Genomic DNA, 26,201 nt, shown 5'->3' on the forward strand with positions numbered 1-26,201 from the left:
AGCCAGGATTAAACATGCTTTTAAAGAACAAGCTGAATATAATAAATTTTATCTGTCCAACTTTGTGCAGTTTGCCAAATCTAAAAATGAGGGGAGCAGATGGAAATTCCATCCTACTGTCATGGGATCCATTTCTTGATCTGATCCTCATCTGGGATCCTGCTTCAACTCCCTCGATCCCAGGCTGGTGTCAAGTAGGGGTAGGGCCCTTTCTGTTGTGGCACCTACCCTATGGAGCAAGATCTGTCAGACCTCACCACTATATTGCTTCAGGTTGTTGGTAAAGATGTGGCTTTAAAAAAAAGTTTTTGATTAATTGTGCAATTTTTGCTGGCTACATTCTTTGTTATTCTTGTGTTGGGGGACAATGTAAATGGACACTGTAAACATTTTAATCTGAATATAAATTGGGGGGGTTATTAACCACCTTGAGTCCCTTTAGAGAAATAAGTGGGTCAGATGTTTTCCAAATACTAGTAAGAATTTGTATATTTGTTTTTAATGTTTTTAATTGTTGTAAACCGCCCAGAGGGCTTCGGCTATGGGGCAGTATACAAATGTAATAAATAATAATAATAATAATAATAAGCCATTAGATTACATGGAAGTTTATGATTCCTTCATCTGCTTAAGAGTGATTTCAACAGTTTACAAGCAGTAATCCTGTAGTCACTCACACAAGAGCACTCTCCTGCCTATAGTGATTGATTTCTGTTCCATAACATGATGCTGTGAGTATGCAGAACAAAGTTTGTCATGATAACCTTAACTCATCTGGAGCAGATGATCACATTTAACTGTCTCTATAAGAAACTGAATGAAACATAGAAATGTTGGGTCAGAATCAAAATTCCTAGTATATGTCTCCAATTTTTTTTTAAAAGTCTCAATTATCCCCCCAAAATAAATAAAAGCTGCATTTGAAATATGTTCTCCTTGTGTTTCCAATTTCGTATCAAGGTGAAGAGATGAGGAGTACTTTGAGGTGATCATGTCAGGATTTATCAAATATGAAACAAGTTGAAACTCATAAAAGATTATGAGGAAGTCATAAAGCTGCTGGGTAATAACTGCTTTTACAACACACACGTACCATTACAATCCACAACCTGATTTTTCTTGGCCTGGGGCTCTTACTTTTTCTTTGTTTAGTTTGGGAAAGAGTAAAGGTAGTTTTGTAAATAACTTGTTTGGGGGCAAATTTGATAAACTTCAGCTTTTTTTAAAAAAAGACTCTGGATAACTTGGAAAGCTAGAATCTTGTTTTCGTTTGGGTTTTTGTAAAGTGTTATAGAAGGCTTTTCTGACTGAAGAGCAGAGTAAATAGAAGCTTTAAATAAATAAATAAATCCCAGGAAACCATAAAAAATAAAATGTCATAAAAGGTAATTATGACAACATAACCTTTATGCCTGTTTGCTTGGATTTACATACCAATTTCTTCAGTGGAGCTTATTTCCAACCAAGCATGCACAGAACTACAGATTAGGATGATTTTTTTCCATGTATTAGCTATCTGGATTAGGCTGCCACATTTGATATTTCAGTTGCACTCTTATGAATGTTTGATCTTTGCAAAACATGTTTCTTTGAAATAGGCATTCCACAAGAGGACACTGTACATGCAAAGTAGACAGGAAACAGGACCTTCCTTGAACGTGCCTCTAGTACTTCAACTCCAGCTATAGAAGAAGAAAATATCTTTGGACTATAATGACGGGATACATAGAAAACAACTGCCAAAGGATTAATATCTATCCTTTCTTGTTAGAAAACATTTGGCAGTGTGTTTAACCAGTGATATAAAGACAAGTGTAAGGCCATGAAGAGGGAACAGTGGATAAGAAGCATTTATAAGGACTCTCTACTCCCAAATTCACTTTCAAGCTGTTCTTTTACAAAGTTTCAACTGTTTCTCAGCTGCACAAATAAGATGTGGGGTATTTATAGGAAGAGTGCTTTGAACATCTCCTGAACAGGGTTTGCGTATTTGTAGCTAACACTAAGCAAGACAGTATTCATTTTGTTACAGATAATTTCATATGTTAAAGTTGTGTTTTGAAGAAGGGAACGGAAATGTTACTATAATCAAAAGCATACAATATTTAAATTAAAGTCTACCATGGTAGCCATTAATTTGTCTACTTTATACTTCAAGGCATATTTCATCTACTGTCTTGTAAATTGTGGCTAGCCCTCTTACTCAAGTTGCAGAGCCTCCTGAAAGAACCTGATTGACCTTTGCTTATTTGCCTACCTTAATTCACTTAAGACTGAAGCTGCATCCACACCATACAATTAAAGCACCCCTCCAAAAAAAATGAACACATACAAAACTGACATGGACCAGAAACAGCCTAATCTGTCCAACCCTAGTCTGAAAAAAAAAAGAATGAAATTGTTAGAATGATTGGTAAATGGTCCTCAGTGATTAGTGGCAAGCTGTACCAACTACATCTTTCATAGCAGAATGGCTAGAAAATAGGTAGACTCCTCTGGAGTGTAAGGAAAGGCAAAGGTAAGGCAACACATTTTTCTCCCTGGGAGCTTCAGTGTTCACAATAAGCCATAGTTTGGCTTAGTGTGATATTTATAAACTAGTGAGAGTCAGACAGATGAAGCACACATACTGAGAGAGGCAGATTGCTAGCTTTGAACTCTGGACACATTTTGGAGTGCCCCTCTGGGGATCTGATGTAGAACAGTCAATTTTCAGCTTGTAGTGTGGTGTAGTGGTTAAGGTGTTGGACTGTGACCTGGGAGAGCAGGGTTCGAATCCCCACATAGCCATGAAGCTCACTGGGTGACCCTGGGCCAGTCACTGCCTCTCAGCCTCATGAAAACCCTATTATAGTGTTGCCATAAGTCAGAATCGACTTGAAGGCAGTACATTGACATTAGGAGTGTTATGCTGCCTGTCTCTTCCTATACTTTACCTGCATATTTGTAAAAAAGAAAAAGCCTCTAAAAATTCAAAAAAGGACCAACACAACCAGCTTCTGGTGATCGGTCCTCCAAAGTTTAAGTTAATTTAATTTTAATTTAAATCTAATTTCATTGTTAATTTAATTTTAGTTTAAGTTAATTTTTACTTTAGGTAATGTTGTATTGATTTTAGTTTGTGTTGTTTATACTACTTGTTGCATTGTACTGCGTGATTTTATTGCATTTGTGATTTTATGATATTCATGTTTGCCGCCCAGAGAGCTGTTGCTAGTCGGGCGGGATAGAAGCTGAATAAATAAATAAATAAATAAATGGAAACCAAACTCAGGTAAGCACTTCCCCCAGATCTTCTGATGGCTTCAGGAAGTAGGGTGTATTTAACACTGGTGTTGGTAGAAGGGATGGGAGGGAATATCCGTTAAATCGGACTTCGTACCGGATTTTGACTGAATCCAACAGTCCGCTGTCTTTTTGGACTGGCACTTACTTATTGTGGTGGGCCGCAGTTATAATCAGCACGGATTTTTTTTCTGATCCCCCCCCCGATTTTACGTAATTATCTTCGTAATTGTATTTCTTCTAAGCTGATCACCATTACCATCCATTAACCCAACGCAAGAGACAGACTAATTGATATGTAAATAGGGAAAAAACCCAAGTGGAACACTGTGATCATTTACATAAGCATTTATGTTAAAAATTATGCATTTTTTTTCACTAATCACCACCAAAAAACCCTAGCAAATTGAATCGGCAAGTGCAAAAACAAGCGGGAACAAAAATAGGGGGGATTGGGATCAAACGAATTGGAACTAGGTAGCAAACCCCATCCCTACTTGGTAATGGGGATTATGCTTCAGCCAGTGTAACTAAGTCAAAATGGAGGATGTGGCTGCAACAGTGCAACAATGCATTTAACTGTATTTGCATGTCTCTGACCCTGCATCTCCTTTCCACATACCATCTGTATTTAGATTGCAAGCTAGGGATCATAGAATCATAGAATGGTAGAGTTGGAAGGGGCCTATAAGGCCATCAAGTCCAACCCCCTGCTCAATGCAGGAATCCAAATCAAAGCATTCCCAACAGATGGCTGTCCAGCTGCCTCTTGAATGCCTCCAGTCTCTGAGAGCCCACTACTTTTCTAGGTAGTTGGTTCCATTGTCATATCACTCTAACAGTTAGGAAGTTTTTCCTGATGTTTAGTCAAAATCTGGCTTCCTGAAACTTGAGCCATTATTCCATGCCCTGCACTCTGGGACGATAAAGAAGAGATCCCAGCCCTCCTCTGTGTGACAACCTTTCATGTATTTGAAGAGTGCTATCATATCTCCCCTCAGTCTTCTCTTCTCCAGGCTAAACATGCCCAGTTCTTTCAGTCTCTCCTCACAGGGCTTTGTTTCCAGTCCTCTGAACATCCTTGTTGCCCTCCTCTGAATCTGTTCCAGTTTGTCTGCATCCTTCTTGAAGTGCAGAGACCAGAACTGGATGCAGGATTCAAGATGAGGCCTAACCAGTGCTGAATAGAGGGGAACCAATACTTCACACGATTTGGAAACTATATTTCTGTTAATGCAGCCTAATATAGCATTTGCCTTTTTTTGCAGCCACATCACACTGTTGGCTCATATTCAGCTTGTGATCAACGACCATTCCAAGATCCTTCCACATGTCGTATTGCTGAGCCAAGTATCCCCCATCTTATAATTGTGCATTTGGTATCTTTTTCCTAAGTACAGAACTTTGTATTTATCCCTGTTGAATTTCATTCTGTTGTTTTCAGTCCAATGCTCCAGCCTATCAAGGCCCCTTTGAATTTTGTTTTTGTCTTCCACGGTACTAGCTGTGTCCCCCAATTTTGTATCATCTGCAAATTTGATAAGCATGCTCTGTACCTCCTCATCCAAGTTGTTAATAAAAATGTTGAAGAGCACTTGGCCCAGGACTAAGCCCTGCGGTACCCCACTTGTTACGTCCGCCCAGTTTGAGAAGGGACCATTGATAAGCACTCTCTGAATACAATTTTGGAGCCAACTGTGGATCTACCTGATAGTTGTTCCATCTAGCCCACATTTAGCTAGCTTGCTAATCAGAATATCATGGGGCACTTGGTCATAAGCTTTGCTGAAGTGGAGATATATTTTGTCCACAGCATTCCCACAGTTTACAAGGGGGGGTACCCGATCAAAAACAAGATAAGATTAGTTTGGCAGGATTTGTTCTTCATAAATCCATGTTGGCTCCTAGTAACCACTGCATTGTTTTCAAGGTGCTTACAGACTGACCGCTTTATAATGTGCTCCAGAGTTTTTCCAGGGATTGATGTTAACCGGACTGGTCTGTAGTACCCCAGTTCCTCTTTTTTGCCCTTTTTGAAGATAGGGACAACATTAGCTCTCCTCCAGACATCTGGTACTTCACCAGCCCTCCACGATTTCGCAAAGATAATAGACAGTGGTTCTGAGAGTTCTTCAACCAGTTCCTTCAATACTCTAGGATGCAGTTTATCGGGCCCTGCCAATCTGAACTCGTTCAAAGTGATTAGGTATTCCTTGACCGTTTGTCTATCAATCTCAAGCTCCAAACCTGCCCCTTCTACTTCATGTTTCCCGGAAGGGGCATAGACCCTTTTTTGGGAGAAGACTGAGCCAAAGTAGGAATTGAGCACTTCTGCCTTTTCTTTATCATGTATGATCATTTTGTCATCCTCATTGAATGAATGTATGAATAAATTTATTGCAGTCATAGACCAACATAAATGTATACATCAGTAAAAAGTGACAATTTACGATAAAAACAACACAGAACAATTAAACAATTAAAATTTCATTATAACCAGAACTACATCTGTACATAACCCTCAACTTAGCATGGATCTTCTGCAATGGATAGCAGCAGAACAGAAACTAGCAACCTTAGCTGTTATCTGTGGAGACTGGTTGGATAGAAGATAGTTTGCATAGAAAGCCTCATTTCTGCTGGAGATGTTTTGTAAGATTGGAATGATTAACTAGAGTCTAAGATCTCGATAGAATAGACAATGTAGTAGCACCGTTTCTACCACCCCACCTCCACAAGGGCATAGTCTCTCATTATAGGGGTTTTTATATCTGCCCTCCAGAAGTGCCGAGGGCAAGGTGTTAAACCTGGCCAATGTAAAGGCTCTTCAGAATTTAGGTATAGTCAGAGTGTTTAAGTAAGGGGCAGGTAAGAATGGTCTTGCATTGTATCTAAATTTGGTGACTAACATCAGATGGCCTTGAAAATCAACATCCCGGATCTGTTGGAGGATGTTCTCTTTGGCTTTTGCATGTCCCAGATTAAGAATCATGGTCATGGAGAACCCTAGCCTTATTAATTTGGCATTTATCATCTCTTTCCATTTGGACTGGAAAGCATCCGATAAAATACATGGGGCCAGGCCCACTGGGGCAAAGATCATTTTTAGCCATGATTTAATTCTACAAATCCAAATACGAGATTCTATGGTAGGGAGCCCGACCTCTAGTCGGAGAATATAGCTGGGGACACAGCCAATATGGATTGAAGAAAACTATTTTGGACTGTTTCAAAGGAGGAATATTTCTCATCGGTACTAACTTGTGCACCATACAGCAGCTGTGGAATGACTTTTGTCACAAAAACTTGTATGGCTGCGGGAAGATACTGACCTCCTTTATTAAAATAGAAGGAAAGAAGTGCCTTTGTACTTCTTTGTGCATTGGCAATAGTAGTGTTTACTTGGGGCCGCCAGGCTCCCATTGAATGAAAGTTCAGTCCCAAATATCTAAAGGAGCCTACTTGGTCAATTGGATACTCGTTTATCCGCCAGCGACATTTTGGTCTTTTATTAGTAAAGACCAAAACTTTCATCTTATCATAATTGATTTATTTTATTTATTTATTTTATTTAATTTATATACCGTCCTAAGCCCGAAGGCTCTCTGGGCGGTGTACATAAAATGATTGACAGAGATTCAGTTCTACAATATTTTGCAAGTGCGGTCAGTAAGCGCCTTAAGCCAATACACGACCGCGATAAAAGGGCTACATCATCTGCATACATAAGAATAGGCAGGGGCCTCTCAGATAGTCTAGGTGGATGCAAACATATCGGCAGCAAACTATCAAGTAGTGAATTAATATAAAGAGGAGGAGCTAGAATACATCCCTGCTTAACCCTGTTGAAAGTGGGGATAGGCCTACTTAGATGCCCTACGTTGTTACATCTAATACGTAAAAAGGTGTTCGCAAATAGGCCACGTATTAGAGATAGGAGGCGCTTATCGATATCGGTGGCCTCTAATTTCTCCCATAGCCTTTCTCTAGAGATCGAATCAAAAGCTGTCTTAAAATCAATAAAAGCCAGGTAGAGGGCTCCACCAGGATTGACTGTATATTTATTCACCAAATGTTGTAGGACAAAAGCATGGTCTATGGTGGAGCATTCGGCTCTAAAACCGGCCTGTTCATCTTCTAAGATATTTTCTTGTTCAGTCCAGTCTTTCAGCTTCTCATACAGGTGGCTAGCATATAATTTACTAACAGTGTTTAAAAGGCTGATAGGCCTATATTAGAGGGATCATATCTAGAACCTTTTTTGTAGATGGGAATAATTATCGCAAGGCCCCAATCTTTTGGGATCTGAATAGAATGGTCTATATCCATAAACAGAGGCGCTAATACCGGGGCCCACCAGTCTACATTTGATTTAAAAGCCTCAGCCGGGATATTATCCGCCCCAGGGGCTTTATTCAATTTCATTTTGGCTATAAGATTAGAAATTTCCTTAGCAGATACTGGTGGCCAATCCGGCAGGTTGTTCATATCAGATTTAGGCAGAAATTGATATCGCTGGTCTCTTGCATAAATTTTAGTGAAATCTCCCAGGTATTGGATGTGATATAACAGTCCAGGTTAGAAGGGATCCTTTAATCTGGAGGCTTTTAACAGACGTTGCCAAGTTTCTTTTAACGCTAGCTTCTTTTTCCGGGCGATTAGGTGTTTATATCGTTTCCTCAACTCAAGGTATTCTGAAAGTAGGGCTTGTGAGTTATTGGTTTTATAAGCATTATATGATGCTGTTAGTTGTTTTTATTCCTTGACGCATTCGTAGTCAAACCAAGATTTAGATTTAAATACAATATTCAGCGGTTTATTTTTGGGTTTAGGAAGCAGGACATTTTGTTAAACCATAATCAGTTGTTGGAAGGACCGAAGAGCCATTGTTGCTGAGGGCGCTGTAAGTATATGTTTTCGGGGAGAAAGGCACCCACAGGAATTTAATGTATCTTTTAAATCATTTTCTACACTGGGCAAGCACTTGATAAGAGATGGGCGTATTTCCAATTCTGCATCTATAATTGGTTCGTGATCCGCATAAATAAGTTGGTTGCCACAGTCCAGAGAGAGAGCTAGAGGGAGATGGTCACTTTCCGGGCGGTCATCAACTGAGCACCAAGACACTGCCCGAAACAACTCCTGGGAGACAATGAAAACGTCAATTGTCGATGCTCCCCGGCCTGATAAATAGGTAAGTTTGCCATTAACATCCCCTTTCACCCATCCATTTACCAATATTAAGTTCAGGTTACTCAACATTTGCATAAGGCATAAACCGATGTAATTAATGCCATTATCTTTTGAACATCTAGTTGGAACATTAAAGGGACCATCCACTTCTGGGGTCAGCATCTGAAAGCTTGAGTAAAGAGCTTCATTGCTTGGGCCAATTCTGGCATTAAAGTCCCCCGCTAGAATCACCAGAGCTTCAGGGTATCGCGATGTCAATTTTGCTAGATATTTTTCCAGATTTGTCATGCTAGCTTTATCTGATTTTTGTGGCGGTATGGGGGGGAGTAGACATTGATAAGTAATAAAGACACCCAAGAAAATCTAATAATTGTGGAATTAGCAAGGGCCATAAGAGGGTCTAGTTTGGTGATAGAAGCGTGTATTTTCGTAGAGATGAACGTGCACAGGCGACCCTTAGGGCAACCCCCCTTAGTGCTAGGTGTAGCATCTAGTAGATGAGAAGTAAATCCATTTAATCCTATCTCTCCTCTAAACTAGGTCTCTTGGAGAAAAATAATATCACGTTTTTTGAGATATTTCAAAAAGGATGGATCAGATACTTTATTTCTCCAACCTGCGATATTCCACAAGAGAATCAATAGATGTGGAGTGATTTGGTGAGCTCTTTGTCGGGGGGGGGGCAACTTGATGGTGCAGTGGGTTCTGCCTTATTTCTGCTGTTTGTGGTAGGTCAGGCTCCTTCTCCCAGCACACGATTTTGTCTAGCATTGGATCGATCCTGCTTACATTTGATCGCGTTGGTTGCGGAAAATTAAATGGATAGCTCATGGGGATGCTTGCCTTCCGTGGGGATCCCTCTTCATTTGGTTCAAGCCATCTCATAGCTGTACAGGATGAGGATATATGGTCAGAAGCTCCAGCATTATGGACAGCCGAAACCAGCTTCTTAGGGGAGCTTTGTATCATGTCTGGGGCCAGCAAATTGATTTCTGCTGCAGTCTGAATTAAACAGGCATTATACTTAGTGTCTGCCACTCTTTGAGGTAATCCCTCTAGAGCAGTGGTTCCCAACCTGGGGGCCAGGACCCCCAGGGGGGCTGCGAAGTAATCCAGAGGGGGCCGTGAACAGAAAAGAAATGAATTATTTATTAGTTTTTTTAAAAAGTCTTCACTCCTTCTACACTGTCTGCTTTCCACTGGCGCTGCAGATGACACCTCCCCCTTGCTCCAAACGAGAGGGGAGGCCTTTTGCTGAAGCACCAGAGTGTCTTTCAGGCACACTAAGGGCAGGCATCTGCCTATAAAATACATGGCAAATGCCAAAGGAGGCTGAGGGTGGAGCTACCAGGAAGAAGAGAGGATTACTATCACTGATTCCCGTCTCCTTGCACTGCTGCTACTGGCAACGCCCTTGCTTAGAATGAGAGGAGAGGGCTTTTTGTGAAGCAAAAAGAAGCAAGCCTGCAAAGAAAGGCTGCTTTCCCCCTTCCTTTTTGGCAGCCAGCCTGCCTCCCTCGGGAGAGGGGGTCACAAAAAAGTTTCAGCTTATAAAGGGGGTCCTGTGCTCATAAAGGTTGGGAATCACTGCTCTAGAGGGTTAATCTGATCAGTATAAGGTACCTCTGGGGTCTTCAGCCTGTCAAATTGGTTTTTTATAGCATCTCCATTTCGGGAGGTTGTCATCCTCCTTTCTAAATGAGCTGCTAAGCTATACAGTCTTGTCAAGATTTCTATTTGGGCCGCTGTTGGTAGAGCAGAAAACGAATCAAGTAGGGTCTGCTCCTCTTCAATGAACTGCTCCTTCTCCTCCTTTACTGCTGGTAGTTGCCCACAGGACTCTACTACTTCCTGATCCTTCAGGGCCAGTGGGTCCAGGCCTCTAGGTTGAGAAGGAGCAAGGTCAAGCTCCAAGTCAATCAAATTATTCTCCAGGTTATTTTCCCTTATTACCGGAGGCTCATTTGCATCTATGCCAGAATGAAAAGTTAGCAACTGAGGAGACGCTAGATTCTCAAAAACTCTTGTCACTAAGAGACCATAGGTTGAGAGTAAGTCTCTGTTATCAAACAGCAATTTAGTTTTCTCTATGTCAGTGAAAGAAACTATGATACAGGCATTGACGTAGTTATAAAATAGATATTCTATATGAGTCATATCGTCAGTGTTAAAAGCCCCGGGAATAATGTGTTCTAGAGTCTTTTGCAGATGGGTTTTGCGCTCTTCTTGAGATAAGGAACCTTTCGGTTTAGGATAGTTAGACACGGCTAACTTAGAGAGGTTTGGGACTAATGTCCACTCCATATTTCTCCTCCGTCTCAGAGAAGGATTGGGTTCTTTAGATACAATTGACCAGGGGTCTTGTTGATCAAGGATCCGGTTCTGTAGTATGATCTTAGGCCATAATAGAAGGGGAGAAGCCTCAAAAGCTTCTTGTGTAACTTTGTTATTAACATTCTGTATTTGTTCCAGCTGAGAAATCTTTTTTTGCGCCACCTTCTTGCCCCGTGTCGGTGATACATCGAGTAATTTGAAAAGATTTTCAATTTAATTTTACAGCTACGATGGCTCTTTAAAGATTTAATGTTCTTGCTCTTCTTAATCAACCTAGCAGTATTATTTCTGCGCTTCCGTGTCTTAATTTTAGATTTCTTGTTATCTCTTATGGAAGGACACTTTGGTTGTACAGTTTGACTAGCAACCGAAGTTAAAGGCGAACTTATAACCTTCTCCACACGGTTTAGGTCAGATTTTATAAAGGCTTCCGTTAGGGTAGTTAAAAGTTGGTTGGATTCCGCTAAAAACACTGAAATTCAGTCTAAGACCATTGCCATCCAGTGGAGCCAGATCTCACCTATCAAGGCATTTTTTTTGCTCGAATCTTTTGGTTCCTTGTCCAGTTCAGTCTGTTTAAAATGGTTTGAAGTGATATTCTTTTTACTACCTTTGCATTCAGAGGCTTCAAAAAGTTGGGGAGGGTTCAATTTGGGCAAATTTATCACTATCCAAGAGGATTGCAGCTGTTCCTTGTAGTGTCCTATTCTCCGCCCAGGCTATATCTTGAACCAGATTTATAGAGATCGGATTGCCAATATCATATTGCCAGTCTGGAAGGTTATTTATTGACCAGTCCATTGCTAAGTTCAATTGCCGCGTACTTCCATCAGCAACTTCCTTTTCTTTTATTTCTTCACAAATTGCCTCCTTGCCATACTACCCTGAACACGCCCGATCTCGTCTGATCTCAGAAGCTTAGCAGGGTCAGGCCTGGTTAGTACTTGGATCCTCATTGAGTAGCTGTGCCACCATTTCCTTTCTCTGTCTTTTACTATGGACGTACCTGAAGAAAGCTTTTTTGTTGCTTTTAGCGTCCCTTGCTAACCTCAGCTCATTCTCAGCTTTAGCCTTCCTAACAACATCCCTGCAATTCCGTGATACCTGCCTGTACTCTTCCTTTCTGGCCTGGCCTTCTTTCCACTTCCTGTATGTGTCTTTTTTTGTTTTCAGGTCATCTCTAAGCTTTTGGTGAAGCCACATTGGCTTCTTCTGCTGTTTCCCCCCTTTTTTCCTTGTTGGAATTGCTTGCCATTGCGCTTTTAGAATTTCCTTTTTTAGAAACTCCCACCCATCTTGGACTCCTTTTCTCATTAGGGTCGCTTGCCTTGGAACCGTACTTACAATTGTTCTGAGTTTATTAAAATCAGATTTCCTGAAGTCCAGGGTACACGTATGGCTGCTTTCAGCTTTTGCTTCTGTTAAAATCAAGAATTCAAGTATGGTGTGGTCATTTTCCCCCAGAGTTCCCATAACTGCCACTTCATTCACCAAATCACCTCTGTTGGTTAGAATCAAGTCCAGGATAGCTGATCCTCTGGTTGCTTCCTCCACTTTCTGTAGGAGAAAGTTATCTCCAACATAAGTCAGAAATTTCTTGGAGGGGCCGTGTTTGGCAGAATTTGTCTCCCAACAGATATCAGGATAATACTTTTCCTCTTCTCCCAGGCATTTTAGCGTGTGTTTTTAAATTGTTTTTAATTATTTTTTAAAAATTGTGTTTTTAAATTGTTTTTTTTAAAAAAAAAATTGTATACTTGTTTTTATTGTTTTTAATTGCTGTAAACCATCCAGAGAGCTTGGCTATGGGGCGGTATATAAATGTAATAAATAAATAAATAAATTGAAGTCCCCCATTACTACATCACGCCTCCTCAAAATATTGGCAATTTGTTTTTCAAAAGTTACATTCTCGTCTTCTCCTTGACTGGGTGGTCGGTAGTGGTAGCACCACATTCCTTTTATTACTTGCCCCATTAATTTTAATCCAGATACTCTCGGTGGAACTACCAAGCTCATCTTCCTGTATTTCTGTGCAGGGATATATATTTTTAACATATAGCGCGACTCCCCTCCCTTTTTATTCCTTCTATTCTTTTTGAACAAGTTATATCCTTCAATTGCTGTATTCCAGTCATGGGAGTCATTCCACCAAGTTTCAGTTATACCTATCAAGTTGTAATTACCCTCCTGTATTAAGAGTTCAAGTTTGTCCTGTTTGTTTCCCATGCTCTGAGCATTAGTATACAGACATCGAAGATCATGTGATTTATGGCTCGGCTTCCTTTCTACATTTTTCTGAGGACTGTTACTGGGCTCTATTAGATCCGATCTCTCTGTTCCCATTACTGTGCACAAGCCTTCATCAGTTGTTACCACCAAGTTTACATCTCCCTTCCCATAGGATTCAGTTTAAAGCCTTCCTGATTAATATGCTGTGGCCAAACACATTCTTCCCAGTCCTTGTGAGATGCAACCCATCACTTGCCAGCAATCCATATTCCAGGAAGCATAGTCCATGGTCCCAGAATCCAAATCTCTCACATCAGCACCACCTTCATAGCCATTCATTCACACAGAGTATTTTTCTTTCCCTTTCTACTCCTTTTCTAAGTACTGGAAGGATGGATGAAAAAACTATCTGGGCCACAAAGTCCTTGAGTTTCCTTCCCAGAGCTTCAAAGTCTGATGTGATTTCTTCATAGCTCTGTTTGGCAGTATCATTTGTTCCCACATGGATGAGGAGAAAGGGATACCTGTCGGTGGGCTTGATAAGTGATGGCAACCCTTCCGTCACATCTCAAATCCGTCCTTCTGGTAAACAGCATACCTGGCGAGTCCACGGATCTTCTCTGCATACTTGGGTTTTGATCCCACACAGTAGGGAGTCTCCCACTACTAGTACTTTTCTCTTCTTGTTGTGGGGCATAGTTTCATTGCCCCTGCTTGATTGAGCTTCAGCCTCTTGCCTGTTGTCGCATGGGGTCTCCTGTAATTCTTCCACCACAGGCTGTCCTCCAGTCTCATCCTCAAGTGTTTGAAAGCAGTTCCATGGTTCCACCGGTGAAGGGTGTCTTCTAGCTCTTCTGCTCCTAACTGTCACCCTTTCCCAAGGAGTTTCCTCCACTTTGTTGTTCCTCTCCAAAGCAGTTTCCTCTTCTGCTACCTCATGCTGTTGCTCTTCCACCTCCACTTCTCTTTGCTGCTGTTGTTCCAGCATTCTGTCTAAGAACTCTTCATCTTCTCTTATAGTCCTCAGTGTGGCCACCTGCTGTTCCAGGCCTCTCACTTTTTCTTCCAACAGTGCCATGAGCTTGCACTTGTTGAATGTGTACACCATGTTGTTCCCAGGCAAGAAAACAAACATGGCACACACCTTGCAGGTCACAACCACTGGAATAGCCTTCCCGTTCATACTTTCTTCTACCTTTTGTTTCTGACTACTAGTTTTGGAGTGGACTGTGCTTTGTCCTGTCCTACTTCAGGGTAAATGTGAGAGTCCCACTGGAATGCGGTGTGCTGTACAAGGAGAATTAGTAAAAAAATTTTAGGGACCTCCCCCTTTGAACTTGTTGCTGTGCAAAGCTCCCTCTACACTGATAGCATCATAATCACCATCAAAATGCTGACAACCATTCTATGCAACTTCCATGTTTGTGGGCTGAGCGGCAGAAATAGATAAACACTGTCTGTTGGAAACAGGGAAAGATTGTACACAATCAAATCAATTTAAAAAAACAAGTTTTATTATAGTGATAAACAAAGGACAGAAAATGCCAAGGATAAGGACATTTGACTAAATGACCGTTTATAATAAGACATCATGAAGAGGACAGACCTGTTTCATGATGTGCTACTTTTAATGCTAAATATCCCAGAAGACATGGAATTAGGTGCTGACTGAAGAAGCTGTTTGAATATTTACTGGAAGAAATTGTTTGGAAGAGGCCCCTCTGCTATTCCCTCAGCTTCTCATTATGAATTTTTCCCAATAAGGAAAATGAACGCCAAACCTTTTTCTGACATTTAATGTCCTCAGTGTGGAACACTGTTCACTCATTAAAGCTAATGGATGCTAAATACTTACTAGAGATTGGAAGGGGGGATTTATCTTTTATGCCAAGGCCATGGCTAATCCTTGTGTCTCTGTTGTGTCTGACAGATAGCTTACCTTCCATAGCAGCACAGCCAACAACAGGAAGATGAGAATTCCCACCAGCAAACTGATAGCAATGATCCATCCAACCACATAACCACGAGGTTCCAGATTATGCAAGGCCTCAAAGACCACCTACAAAGTAATTAGGAAGATATATATATATAAATAATTTACACAAGTCTTCATTATTTCATTTGACTGACATGCTACGCTGCATTCCCTGTTAAGATTTCTAAAAAGCACATTGTGGTAATGTCTAAAAAGCACAAAGCAATAATGTCAGCCACATTTGCAACATTCAGCTATCAAGGCTATTTTTCTCAAGGGTTTTTAAAAGTCTTTTTAAAAAAAAAAACAGATATAAGCACTGATAATAAGATATGTCTCATTCTCGGAAATTCCATTCCATTGCTATTTTCCTCCTAGACATAAAGTCCCCTTCAATGCCAGCTATCACAAGGGTGCAGCAGCTGGCATACCAATCTTCTCTAATTTCCATTAAATCTTTTTGAAGCTCATTCAAAAAGAACAGAATATACCACAAAAGAAGGTCTATTTTCATTGAAATCAGTCATCTGGTAGGAAAGCTTCAAAAGCTGATAAGAAACTAAAGCAAGTGAGGCTAACCTTTTCTAGCCTGAGGGCCACATTCACCCTTGGCAAGCCTCCAGGGAGCGCATGCGGGTGTGGGCATTTCACACTCCCACATTTACACTCTCCTGTGCACCAATACACAGGGCACACATAGGCAGACACACAGGGATACACATTGCCCTCTCCACTCATCAAATGTTCAACCTGATAGGCATGTCTACTATAAAAAAAAATTATTTTTGCCACTGCCAACAAAATTGGCGGGGTCTTACACGGGTTGAGAGGAAAAAATTGCTTAGGATGTGCGTGCTTGAACAGGCCCCCAAATTGGGGGTTAGCTGATCTAAAGGGCTGCTTCATATTGTCATGCGACTAGGTTTCAGCTGGATGACTTTTTGGTGTACTTTTCAACCCTGTGATTGTAAAATAGAATGTGACTAGCTATACCTGTCCAACTGAGTTTTGACCACCTCACCAATTTCACAATCACAGGGTTGAAAAGGTAAAGGTGTCCCCGCACTTATAGTGCAAGTCGTTTCCGACTCTTGGGGTGACGTCTTGCAATGTTTACTAGGCAGACCATATATATGGGGTGGGATTGCCAGTTCCTTCTCCGGCCTTTCTTTACCCCCCAGTATATGCCGGGTACTCATTTTACCGACCACGGATGGATGGAAGGCTGAGTAGACCTCGACCCCTTTTACCGGAGATTCAACTTCCTCCTTCCGTTGGAATCGAACTCTGGCCATGAGCAGAGCTTCGGCTGCGTTACCGCCGCTTACCACTCTGTGCCAGGGTTGAAAGGTACACCAAAAAGTCATCCAGCTGAAACCTAGTCAGTGACAGGTGCCATAGGGAAAAATTATTAGACCATCTTTCTTTGAATGACAAGAAAATGGCCACAGTCAATTCTGTTGATTTATTGACATGGACTATGGTGATTTATGTGGTGCCAATACTGAGCAGAGTAGATACATCAGAAGGGTCACAGTGTGAATGGACTTGATATTTGCTAGAAATGGGATGTTTATTTTTAGTAATGGCGTAGGAGGAGTTTATTATGAAAATATTGTTATTCCTGTTTGTTTGTATGCATTTGTGATGTTCTTTTTACACCAAAGCTCCATAAAATAATGAATATGAAAAAGATGCAATGACAGCCACTTAGATTATTTTAAAAATCAAACAAATTCTTGGACGGTAGTCTGTCAATGGGATTATTACCCGTGATGGCTAAATAAAGCCTCCATGTACAGAGGAAGGACAGTTTGGATACTATGTGCTGGGAATAAATAGAGGCAAAGGTCATGACCTTCACTTCCCGGTTTTGAACGCGCAGAGGAATCCATCTGGTCCCTACTGCAAACGGAATGTTGGACGAAATAGGACTTGGTCTGTTCCAGCAAAGCAATAAACATTTGATTCATTTTTAATAAGCATGATCTATCAGATTCAGTGAAAATAACAAAAAGGGTTTTGATTTAATGTGCATCGTGAACTGGCCAATGAAAGCATGAAAAAGTGGAAGTCATTCATTTTTCTCAGGTGTTGGCAATGATGCTGGTGAAAAGGAAATGTGCCAGACAGATGCCATGCTTTTGAACTTCTTACATCTTTGATGCAATTGAACAATCTGTTAAAGAGCAAATCTTGGTCTTTCTTTTTTTGGCCTGCTTAGCAGTAACATCTCCTTTTGGACAGTTAATACAAAATGTACTTGATGCTGTCTTAGACCTGAGAGATTTCCAACAGCGAAACATACATTATGGTTGATACAGGAGAAAGGAAGAATGGGTTGGGAAAAGGCTATAGGCCTAAGTAAAATAAAATGGTTATAAAAACGTGGAGTGAATTAGAGACCCATTTTTCATGTTTTGAACCGATGCCCAAGAATCTGAGTGCAAAACTGGATCCATTTTAGAATGCAGCTTGAGTTCCAGCATTATTTAGCTTTTATATTTCTCACCACACTGAAAAACTCTTATTGTAATTTATTTACTTTTTACATTTTGTGCTACAGTTAAATGGACATTTCAGAGAAATTTAGAGTTAAATTAGCATCTCCCCCCCCTGGAATTTGTTTAGAAATAAATTCACATTGAAGTTTGACAGGTGCACTGTGATGAGCACGCTCGCTGGACTCCTTCACAAGACTGACTTTCACATGGACCCATACACAGAATGACTACAAAAATCATTTCATAAAAAAAGCTAAGGCTACCTTGGCTTTCATATCTGATTTAATGTGAATTACAACTGGTGTCCACAGTTCCCATCCGTTAGAAGCATGTAATGTTACCGCCGCTCTTTGATTGTTTGATCTCTCTTTATTAGGCAGTAACATATGGTGGTGCTTACTTGGGCTCCTGGCAGGTGGGCTGCTGCTGCTTATCAGGAGGGAGAGTGGGAGGCGCAAGGCAGCAGGGAGGTTGATGCTGTGCAAGCGCACTGGCAGAGACAATATGGTGCTCTTAATGGTGTGTTGGAACAGGGCCGACCTCCCCACTGCCTTGCCTCTCCCACTCTGCCTCCCAGTAAGCAGCAGCAACCCACCTGCTGAGAGGTTAGGTAAGGGCCACTACCTCACCTCACTGACTGCTACTGTTATTAAGGAATGGTAATAAACTCATTGGGTTGGATCCATAGTAAGTTCATTGCACTAACAATAGCTTAGTTCCCATTGAAATAAATTAGATTTGTTAGTCATGATTGTAGATGCTCACACTGATTGTAACGGGCTTTAAAGTGCAACTAACAATCTAGATCCAGCCCCTTTTACTTTAAATATGTAGTAAACATGGGCACTTCCATTCCTATACATTCAAATACGGCTCATAAAAGGAGACTCACATATTTGTGTTTATGGGTGAGGGAGGAGGATTTTTTTTAAGGGAAGAGAAATGCACTGTTCATGTGATATGTATGACACAGGGATACACACACAGACACATAAGCAGTGTCCTGCAAGTTCTACTTATAATCATGGTAAGTGAGGTGTGGAGGGATTGGCTAGTAACCTAGAGGGACAGCTAATTTCTTTTCTCTCTAGTGTGTGGCTTGGATCATGTTCCAGTGTCATCAGGATAGAATCATTTTACTGCATTCTTGCTTGTGCCAGGCAAACATCTCTGATTGGCATACACAGCTTTCTGTCACCTTCTGCATTTTAATTGGGATGCTATGAGTTAGCCTGTATGCATGTGCTGGTAGTAACTAAGGTATACGGAGTACGAAGTTAAGAACAGAAGATCCTGCCTTACCACAATAGCTGGAGTATATGAACTTCTCCCTGCTCTTGAAAGTTGGGTTTTGATGCAATGTGTGCCTCTATTTGCAAAACGTATTTCAAATGGTTGTTTGGGACCATCTTTTTTTTAGGGGCAGACTATTTTTATCAATATGAATAAACAAAATAAATTTAAAATACATCCATAAGGCATAAACTTGGGGTTCTCTTGAAACTTGCTTCATGATACTGCTTTTTAAAACAGTTTGTGGCATCTGAACTGAAAGACTATTAACACTCCAGAGAATTGAGGAGAGTGAAATACCCAGGATCACCTAAATCCATCTTACACGGCTATAAGTCCTCACTGAGATCTCAGTCTATGTCACCAGAGGGAATTAATCTGATAAAGCATCTGAAGCAAACACAGTTTTCAGAGGTAAGAAATCTTGTCAATTGTTTCATGTTTATGAAACAGCAACTCAATGCCGTTCCCACTATATGTTGAGGCGCCTTTGCCTCCACCACCCCCTGGGGCAGGTGTTCATTGGAGCTGGACGACTTTTGTGTGGTGGCAGGCACGCCTCTGCAGCAGGGCTGGCTTTTCTGCACCAGTGCATGATGAGAGCTGCGCTTGGGAGGGCTTTGGTAGCACGCGCAGGCTGCGGCATCGGCTTCTGCGGTGCTGAGGCCTTCCCTGCTGTGCACGAGCGGGGTACAGGGCTTTGCGGCGGATTTCTAGGCTGTGGGAGGCAGCTCATGGCGGAGTGTGGGCCCACAGCAAGTGCGGGCGGCAGTATTGGCCTGTGGCACTGCAGCCTCCCTGCCTGGGCGCGTGCAGGGAGCCGGTCCACTGAGTGTTGCATGTGGCTGGGCGTGGGCCTTCTATCAGTGCTGCAGCGGCGGCAGCCTTCGTAGCTCGCCAGCTTTCCCTGCATAGTGCAGGTGTTGACATATTTATTTGAGCTGCGAGTTCGGCCTGGAGGGTGGCACATGGCTGGCCTCAGGCCTCCAGCTAGTGCAGGTGGCGGTTTGGTACTATTCTTTATTTAGCATTGTATAAGTCAGGTAGATAGTGGGGGTGCTTGTTTGAGGAAGACTGCAGTATAACCTGGTTCAATTACTTTTTCCTCTCTTCATTAGTGCTGCTGCTGTTGTTCTTTTGCCTTACCTGTGTGCGGTAGTTGGGTTAATCTGATTGTGTGCCTTCAATTGGTGCATACCCCAGTTATTGTTAGTTGCCTGGGGGGGGGGAAGAATTGGCAGTATGCCTCCAAAGAAAGCAAAACAGAAATGAGGGGTTAAGGTACTGAGGCAGGTGAACAGGCGCCCCCCAGCCCAACCTCAGTCTTCTGATGAGGAGGAGGGCATGCGGACTGTTAGGGTGCTAATAGCAAGGATTGAGGCACTTGAGAAAGAGTGGGGGTCTCTGGCAGATGTGGAAGCAGGCCCTAGTGTGCAAGAGCCAGCTAGGAAATCTGTCAGGCTGGATGCTAAATCTAATCTGCTTCGTGCGCTTGTTGCCAGGGTGTCGCGTCTGGAGGAAAGTGCAGCGAGCAGGTCGGCTTTGGCATCCACAGAATCTTTCTCCTCAGCACCTGCTTCTTCAATGGCCCTCCTGGATCCGGGATCAAGTGTGTCAGTCAATGCAGCCAGCCCTGCAGTTCCGCCCCCTCCAGCCCTCCCGGTGCCTGGGCCTGCTGCACAGCCCTCTTTGGTCAATCTTGGTCCTGCAGTGCTGGCATCTCCAAATGCAATCGCAAGTGAGTATAACACTACACGCATGGCAACGCTTCCCAATCAAACTCCACTACCCTCTACACATTCGGGGATTATGGGGTCTGGCATGTTACCGACTGTGGAAAATAATTCCTCCCAGCAGGCAGTATATATGGGGGAAGTTTTGGTTCCCTCTCAACCGCATCTTCCTTGGCCATCAGCGGCTGTCGCCCGTTGGCAGCCGCCTGTGGCTCAAGGGCAGCCGTCTTCTCTGATTTTGCCATTACCAGTGGGTGTGTACCTGCAGGGAGATTCCTCTCTTCCGCTGCGGGATCACCATACCCAGGACACGCAGGAAAAGATTTGGCGGGGTGAATATGTAGATGTATTCACCCTCCTTTTTTGTGAGGCTGACGAGCAGCAAAAGGTGGGAGGTCAGTCTAAGGACGAGGTGGCCAAGAAGAAGAAAGTGGACCATATCTGGCTTAATTGGCTGAATGTGTACACGGTATACATGGGTGTAATGACCCAAGCTTACGTATCCCGGGCTTTGTCTATGATAAAGTACCAGAACATCATTCACAGGGCCTTCTCAGGCATGGCATGGCTGAAGTACGACAACAATTTTCGTCAGAGGATGGCACTTGACCCAACTATGCGTTGTGATATTGAGCATCAGGCTCTGTGGCTCCATTACATGATGCCCACCAGGCCCACAATGGGTGAAAAGGCAGACAGCGGTCACTTACTGGTTAGGGCCCAGGCGACGGCCTCTGGTTCAAGCCAGGGGTTGCAGTGGGTTCAATCCCAGCAGGTCTGTTGGGCCTACAACAGCTCTGGCCATTGTACACAACGGCCTTGTCATTTCAAACATGCATGAGGCATCTGTGGTGGCACACACCCCAGTGCCTCTTGTGTGAGGGCTCGTCAGGCCACGCAAGGAGCTGGGGACCAGAGCCAGCCCAGGCGGGCCACTGGGTGTGCTGAAGGTACGGCGCAAGGCCAGTAATCCTATCAAGCTTGCTCCATTAGGCAACCTGCTTGCATCATACCTGGATCACAAGGCAGCTGCTTATCTGTGGGCTGGATTTTCAGAGGGTTTTAGAATTCCATACCAGGGTCCTAGGATACCTGTTTCTGCTTCTAATCAGGCCTCTGTGAGGGAACTGGGCGACGTTATCTTGGCCAAGCTGGCCAAGGTGATTGCCGCGGATTGAATTTCTGGCCCTTATTCCAGCCCTCCCCCTTTCCTGATCTCCGGGTTTCTCCTCTGGGCATTGTCCCGAAGAGACAGCCTGGAGAATACCGTCTCATCCACAATCTCTCCTTCCCAAAAGGGGGTTCAGTGAATGATGGTATAGTGCAGGAAGATACGTCTGTTCACCACACATCATTTGATGAGACTGTTAGAGTGGTTCGGAGGGGGGCATGGGGCACTGCTGGCTAAATGTGACAACAAATCGCCTTTTAGACTGCTGCCTGTGCACCCTTTGGATGTTGACCTTTAGGGCTTTCTGACATTTCTGGAATTTTTTCCAATTGTTGTAATGGATCTGTGGCCTTCAGCATTCCAAAACTGCACAGTGCATTTTTGGTGTGACAACCAGGCCACTGTGTATGTGGTTAATGTACAGACATCTAAGTCGGTTCGGGTGATGCGTTGGGTGTGGGCGTTTGTGTTGCAGTGCTTGCATTACAATATCCTATTAGTGGCCCGGCCTGTTCCGGGACTGCAAAACTGCATTGCTAATGCCTTGTCTCACTTCCAGATGGAGCGTTTCAGGGAGTTGGCACCTGGCGCATCACCCAACGCCACACAAATGTCAGCCTGCCTATGGAATCTTGGGACGTAGATGAGTGTGCGGCCATCAATTCTGCATTGGCACCCAGCACAGGGAAGGCCTATCATCGCAGCTACTCAGCTTTCCAGCACTTCCGTGGGTCACGGGGCTTGCTTTTGGAATGGCCCATACCTGTGGGGCATCTTATGCAATTTATGGTGTCCCTTAAGGTCGAGGGAAGGTCATTTGTCGGCCTTGGCCTTTGTCTCCAAGGCCGGTGGGTTAGCTGACGCTACAGCTGACTTCTGGATCCAGAAGATGCTTGAGGGATGGGCACTTTCTTCCCCATGGGCCCCAACAGACGCAGGCCCTTTACTCCAGATATTCTTTTGCAGCTGTTCCCAGTGTTTCATAAGCTCTGTTCCTCTGCCTTTGAGGCACTATTGTTCACAGCCACAGCTCTCATGGCCTTTTATGGTGCTTTGCGCCCAAGTGAGTTGCTTGCCAGTTCCAGAACTGATGTGTCGGGGAAAGCTTTGGGATTGGGCGACTGCCAAGTCCATGAGTTGTCCTTACGCCTTATCTTGCAGTGGTCCAAGACGGATCAAAGAGGCAAAGGAAAGGTCGTCCACTTGGACTCGTGCCCCCTGCTGAATCTGTTCCCAGTGGCAGCTACGCATGCATACTTATCTTCCAGGCTAGGGGACCAAGGCTATCTGTTTGTTCACCACAACTGGTCCGCTCTCACTCAGTTCCAGTTCTGGGTAGTGTTGCGTAGAGCCTTGTTGGCTATTGGGCGAGATCCAGTGGTGTATGGCTTATACTCTTTCCAGATTGGGGCAGCTTCTGCTGCAGCCCTCTTGGGCTTACCCCCAGAGCGGATACAAGAGATAGGCAAATGGAAATCTGCGGCTTTCAAAGCTTATGTCAGGTTGTAATGTTGCTGTTTAGTCTTCTTGTTAACGGTTGTTTCTTTCTGTTTCAGGTTTGCGGTCTCTCCTGTTGATGGCCCATGTGGTCCTCTGCGGGCATTCAATCCTGTTTTGGGCGCAGAAGAGGGCCAATTCAATCCCCGTTGGTACTCAGCTACGCCTTTCAGCCTGGGCATCGGTTCAGTGGGTGGCTAGAAAGGGGATGCTTTGGGAGGAGTTTCTTCCACTGTTACTAGGGTGTTGACAGATGGCCCTGTCCCATACATATTAGTTGTGCACCTTGGTGAGAATGATTTTGTGCAGCAGCCGGATTTGCTGCGCAGGATCTTCCATGATTTGCAATGGATTAGGCGCAATTTCCCGGGCCTATTTTTAGTCTGGTCTGACCTCCTGGAAAGGAGAGTCTGGCGGGGTGCTATTCACCCCAGCAGGATTGACAGGGCCAGACAAGGGGTGAACAGGAGAGTGCATAAGTTGGTGATGGCACTGGGTTGGGCATTTATACTTCATGTCAGAATTAGACATGAGGTCCCGCAATTATTCTGGTATGATGGCGTTCATCTTTCAGCATGGCGATGCGATTTATTTTTGGAGGACCTGCAGAGGGGTTTGTCAGAAATTCTTCTTGTGGGGAGAGGCGATCAAGCTGCAGCTGATCGTCTCTTGTGGCATGGAGTTCGGGCAGGTGAGGAGGTTGGAGAGTTAGTATGAGCTAGACCGAGGCAGTTAGGAGATTGGGGGCACCCTTTGGGGAACACCCAGGGTTTAGGCCTGGGGTGCACCTGGGGGGTGCCTCTGGTAGCCTGTCTTGTGCATTCTTGTGAACGCTGGTATGGCGGGGCCCAGATGTGCAGGGTCAGTGAACACCCAGGGCTAGCCTACCAAGGAGGAACAGATTTAGCCACATCCTTGGCTGGGGACCCGCAGCCTATGGCTGTTGACATGCCCAGGGGTCTGGGGGATGTTCTCCACCGAGAGATACTTTTAGCCTCATCTGCCTGAAAAAGTTTTATTCAGTTAATTTGGTTGATTTGGTCTGCAGATTCTCAAAAATTTTTATTGTTGTATTTTAATAAATACAACATTTCCCCAAGCTTTGTGTCTCTTGTCTTTCTTGATGGTGTGGGGGCAAAGACACATTTGGGGGCACATAAATTGATATGGTAGAGTATTCAAAAGTAAAAGCAAACAAAGCTGACGGGGGAAGGCTTCAAAAGAAAGGGGAAGAACCAACCTAAAAATTTGTTATGTATGAATGTATGATTCCTAACTGCATTCCACTTCGGGAGGGGGGGTGAATATTGTGAGCCAAACCACATGTCTTATTTCTTTTTTTCCCCTGAGTATGACCCAATACAAAGCATACCAGATCACAGAAGCCAAGAGCCAGATGGAGATTGCATGGACGAAGATTAAAAACTAACATTCATATTAGAAAAGAATGAAATTACAAACTGATGCTTCAAAACTAAACTATGTCCAACATTTCCCTTTCCAGGTAGTGCTTTCCAAAGGTCTGAGGCAGCATTCTAATTAGAGATTCAATTAATTTTTCTACAACGCAGAATCAAATTGTAAGCATTATAAAAGAGAATTTTTTTTAAAGAAAATCCACTTTGGGAAGTAGGAAAATGTCATTTTAAAGCACTAAATAATAACTGGAAATAGTCCACTCCAATAACACTTATACTGTATATATCACTCTGAAGAATTCCCAGTTCCTTTACTGCAGGAGCGGGGAAACTTCATCCTCCTTATGATGATTGACAGCAGCTTTGACTATTAACCATGCTGGCCAAGATTGATGGGAGATGTAGTTCAGCAATAGGGTTGCCAGGTCAGAAGCATCCCAAACCCTGAGATTTCAGGGGCATGCCCTGGTTTCTTGCAAACACATTTTTTGAGCAACCGAAAAGACAACTGTACATGTGGACATCACCAGATGGTCAATATAGGAATCAAATTGATTATATAATTGGAAACAGAAGATGGAGAAGTTCCATACTGTCTGCAAAAACAAGACCAGGAGCAGACTGCAGTACAGATCATGAACTGATTGTATCGAAAATCAGAGTAAAGCTAAAGAACAACAAAAAGCACTCATAATGCCAAAATACAATTTAAATAACATCCCAGAAGAATATAAAGATCAAATAAGGAACAGGTTTGAGGCTTTAAACTTAGTTGACAGAGAACCAGAAGAACTATGGACTGAAGTCAGGGACATTATCAGGGAAGAATGCAAAAAGACAATACTCCTTGTTAAAAAGAGAGAAAGACCTCAATGGATGACTGAAGAAACTCTTAAAATGGTTAAAGAGAGAAGGAAAGCAAAAGGAGACAGAAACACGGTCAGAACCCTAAATGCAACCATACAACGACTAGTACGTAGGGACAAAGAGAACTATTACAATAGTTATTGTATAGAAATAGAAAAGGACAACAAAATGGGAAGAACAAGACCCTATTCCAAAAGATTAGAGAAATGAAATGGAAATTTAAACCCCGAGTAGGGATGTTATCAACAGGGGAACACACTGACTGACCAAGATGAAATAAAAGGAAGATGGAAGCAATACACTATAAAAGAGATGACAGGATGGCAGATTCATTCACGGAGGAACCATATGATGAAGAACCAGAAATTTTAGAATGTGAGGTGAAAGCTGCTCTTAAAATTCTTGGAAGAAACAAATCACCAGGAATAGATGGCATAGCAATAGAGTTGCTACAAGCTACTGAGACTGAATCTGTCCAAATGTTGACAACCTATACACTGCACAAGAGGCTACTGTAAGGACAGAATATGGAGAAACCGATTGGTTCCCCATCGGAAAGGGTGTGAGACAGGGGTGTATTTTATCACCCTATTTATTTAATCTATACGCAGAACATATACGGAAAGCAGGATTGGACCAAGAAGAAGGAGGTGTGAAAATTGGAGGGAAAAATGTCAATAATTTAAGAAATGTAGACTA

General features: G+C 42.9%; 1 protein-coding gene across 1 annotated transcript in view; it reads right to left on the reverse strand.

The window, feature by feature from the left end:
• Positions 1–26,201, reverse strand: part of ITGA9 (integrin subunit alpha 9) — a 350,162-nt gene that overhangs the window by 19,409 nt on the left and 304,552 nt on the right. The window contains exon 27 of the mRNA XM_061585893.1: positions 14,984–15,103. Coding sequence (XP_061441877.1) covers positions 14,984–15,103 — 120 coding nt within the window. The remainder of the gene's footprint in view (positions 1–14,983; positions 15,104–26,201) is intronic.

This window comes from Rhineura floridana, chromosome 10 (assembly GCF_030035675.1).
Source record: "Rhineura floridana isolate rRhiFlo1 chromosome 10, rRhiFlo1.hap2, whole genome shotgun sequence".
Classification (NCBI taxonomy): domain Eukaryota; kingdom Metazoa; phylum Chordata; class Lepidosauria; order Squamata; family Rhineuridae; genus Rhineura; species Rhineura floridana.